This window comes from Muscardinus avellanarius (assembly GCF_963383645.1).
Source record: "Muscardinus avellanarius genome assembly, chromosome: 11".
NCBI classification, from domain to species: Eukaryota; Metazoa; Chordata; class Mammalia; order Rodentia; family Gliridae; genus Muscardinus; species Muscardinus avellanarius.
In genome coordinates this window covers 1,035,180-1,037,702 of record NC_137797.1, presented here as the reverse complement: position 1 = coordinate 1,037,702, position 2,523 = coordinate 1,035,180, and the positions used below count along the sequence as shown (strand labels likewise).

At 60.8% G+C, this 2,523-nt stretch overlaps 1 protein-coding gene across 1 annotated transcript; it reads left to right on the top strand.

Moving 5' to 3' along the window:
- Window positions 1-318: 318 nt before the first annotated feature.
- On the top strand, window positions 319-2,124 carry LOC308270323 (palmitoyltransferase ZDHHC3-like; the record flags this gene model as incomplete). The annotated part of the gene is made up of 3 exons (XM_080706125.1): window positions 319-395; window positions 480-558; window positions 1,165-2,124. The coding sequence occupies 3 exons, from the start codon at window positions 319-321 to the stop codon at window positions 2,122-2,124; spliced, it is 1,116 nt and encodes a 371-aa protein (XP_080562251.1).
- Between the last annotated feature and the right edge of the window lie 399 nt (window positions 2,125-2,523).

Genomic DNA, 2,523 nt, shown 5'->3' with positions numbered 1-2,523 from the left:
CTGGAGGCTGGCCTCAGGAACCTAGTGAGACCATGTTTCAAAATAAAAAAATCAAAAGGGCTGGGGTCAGTTTGAATGCCCTTTAATTCAATCCCCAGTACTAAAAAAAAAAAGAGTATCAAGTGGCTGGGGCGCGACTCACTCGTCAAGGGCCGCCCGGCATGCGTGCTTTGGAGTGGGGAGGGCTGTACGTTAATCTTTGACATGAGAGTTATTCTAGTTTTTAAAAAAAATCACAAAAGCTATTTGGTAAAAATCAATACTTTTTAATTGGAAGAAAAGGAAAAAATACTTTTAATAATAATCAGAATTGGCTGGATGCAAGCGCCTTCCAGCCCCGTTCACACGGCCACTGAGGACGCCCAGGCTGAGCTGACAGGCTGTCCTCCAGCGCGGTGAGCCAGAGGCAGGGACAGGGCTGGACAGAGGACGGCGGTCTCCAGGGGGCCCTTCCCACCCCTGCCCCACCTGAACCTCAGGGCGGTGCGGCCGCCAGAACCTCCCCTGCCCATCAGCCTGCACCCTCTGCGCCTTGATGCCGCCACCTGGAGCTCTAGGGTGGGCACATCATGTGCCCTCCTCGCCGCCCTGAGACCTCCCTCCTCCCCACCTCCTGCCCTGTGCTTTGGGACCTCCCCGCGGGCTCGCGGGGTGGCCTCTTGGATAGCTCTGGAGCTGACCTTCCCCAGTGTGGGCCTGGCCCATCCTGACCCAGGCCTCAGCAGTGTGATGGGTGCTGTGCCTCGGCCTCTGACCAGCGCGGCAGGCTGAAAGCTCAGGCTCCAGCCAGAGGGCAGCAGCAACTTATTTTGTTCTCCATGCCTTGGTTTCCCCTTCTGACAACTGGGCGGCGACACTTTGTCTGGTGGAGTGGTGAGGCTCTAGGCAGTGATTTGGCGAGGGCTGGCCAGCAGGTGGGTGCTGCGGCTCCTCCAGCCCAGTCCTCTACATGAGCTGGCACGCAGGACACCCCCCACCCCGGGACAGGGCAGCCCACCCCGAGGAACTGGAGTGGAAGGCCTGCTCTGGGGCTGAAGAAGGGCCTCCCTTTCTGTGTTCACAAGTCCACCCGAGGGCACATTCTAGAACCCCGAGGGGCCTACCAGTGTCCCCAGGGAGGAGGCCACCGTAGCACCCACTCTCCTGCGCTCTGCCGGGCCCCAGGCAGACTCCAACCAGGCCCCGTGGAGAGGACGGCGGAGGCGCACAGGCCCTCCTCGCACTGGGGACCCCATTCCAACAGGGCAGGGCCCCAGGACAGCGATGCCTGTGCGGGTCCCCATCCACTGCCCGCCAGAGTGTTCACCCGAGCTGCGCCTGCGGGAGGTCCTCCTGCCCACCACCCAGCGGCCGGCCCCCATGCGTGCCTGGTTTGTGTGTGACATCCTGGGCATCCTGTGCGCTGCCAGCACATGGCTGCTGGTGCTGGGCACTGCCTGGGTCCTACTCCAAGACATGGTCCAGCAGGCGCCGGGTCTGGTCTACAGCGTGGCCCACTGCACGCTGTTCTACCTGCTGGCCACCCTGGGGCTGGTGGCGCACGCGCGGACCATGTTCACCGACCCCGGGTCGGTGTGGCCGGGGGACGCGCCCGGGCCGGATGCCAAGGCCCGCTGCTCCTGCTGCGGCAGCGCCAAGCCGGCGCGCGCGCACCACTGCTCCGTGTGCGGACGCTGCATCCGCAAGATGGACCACCACTGCCCCTGGGTCAACAACTGCGTGGGCGAGGCCAACCAGAAACACTTCGTGCTCTTCACCCTGTACATTGGGCTGGCCTCGCTGCACCTGCTGCTGCTGCTGGGCACGCCCGCCCTGCGCAGCTACCTGCGTGGCGAGTGGGACCTTAACAGCACCGTGTCTCCCCGTGCCTCCATTATCTTCCTCATCCTCGCGGCCCTGAAGGGCTTCCTCTTCACTTCCGTGATGTTCACGGCCCAAATGTATGCCATCTGCACCGACAGAACCAGAATCGAGCAGTTGCGGAGGGAGAGGCGGACCGGGGGCAGAGGGTCCGCGTGGGCCAACCTGAAGGGCGTCTTCGGCCACCGCGTCTCTGTGGCCTGGATCAACCCCTTTGCCCCCATGGAACCGCAGAGGGTCCAAGGGCGCCATGACATGGTCTAGCCCTAACCCTAACCCCCGAGACAGGAGCCACGCTGAGGAGACACCTGCCAAATCCCTTCCAAGAATCTAGAGCCAATAAGCCAGCTGCTCCCCATCCACTGAGACCAACAGTCAGATTCTAAAAAGAAAACCTCAGGTTCCCTTCTGAGCTGAAGATGAAATTTTTGACAGCTATGCTGCAGAGACCGTCCCAGGAGGAAAGGGACACTGTTGTCCCTTTCTGGCTCTGCCACACAGAAAGCAATTAGACGCACACAGCTATGAATAAAAGTGTCATGAATCTGTGGCAGCCCATACTGAATGCGCTGACTGCGCATGTCCAAGTGTACGGCTTTCCGCTCTCATCTTGAACCATCCTTGCTTTCCTGGTAAACTCAAGCCTGCTGTGATGTGTTGTTT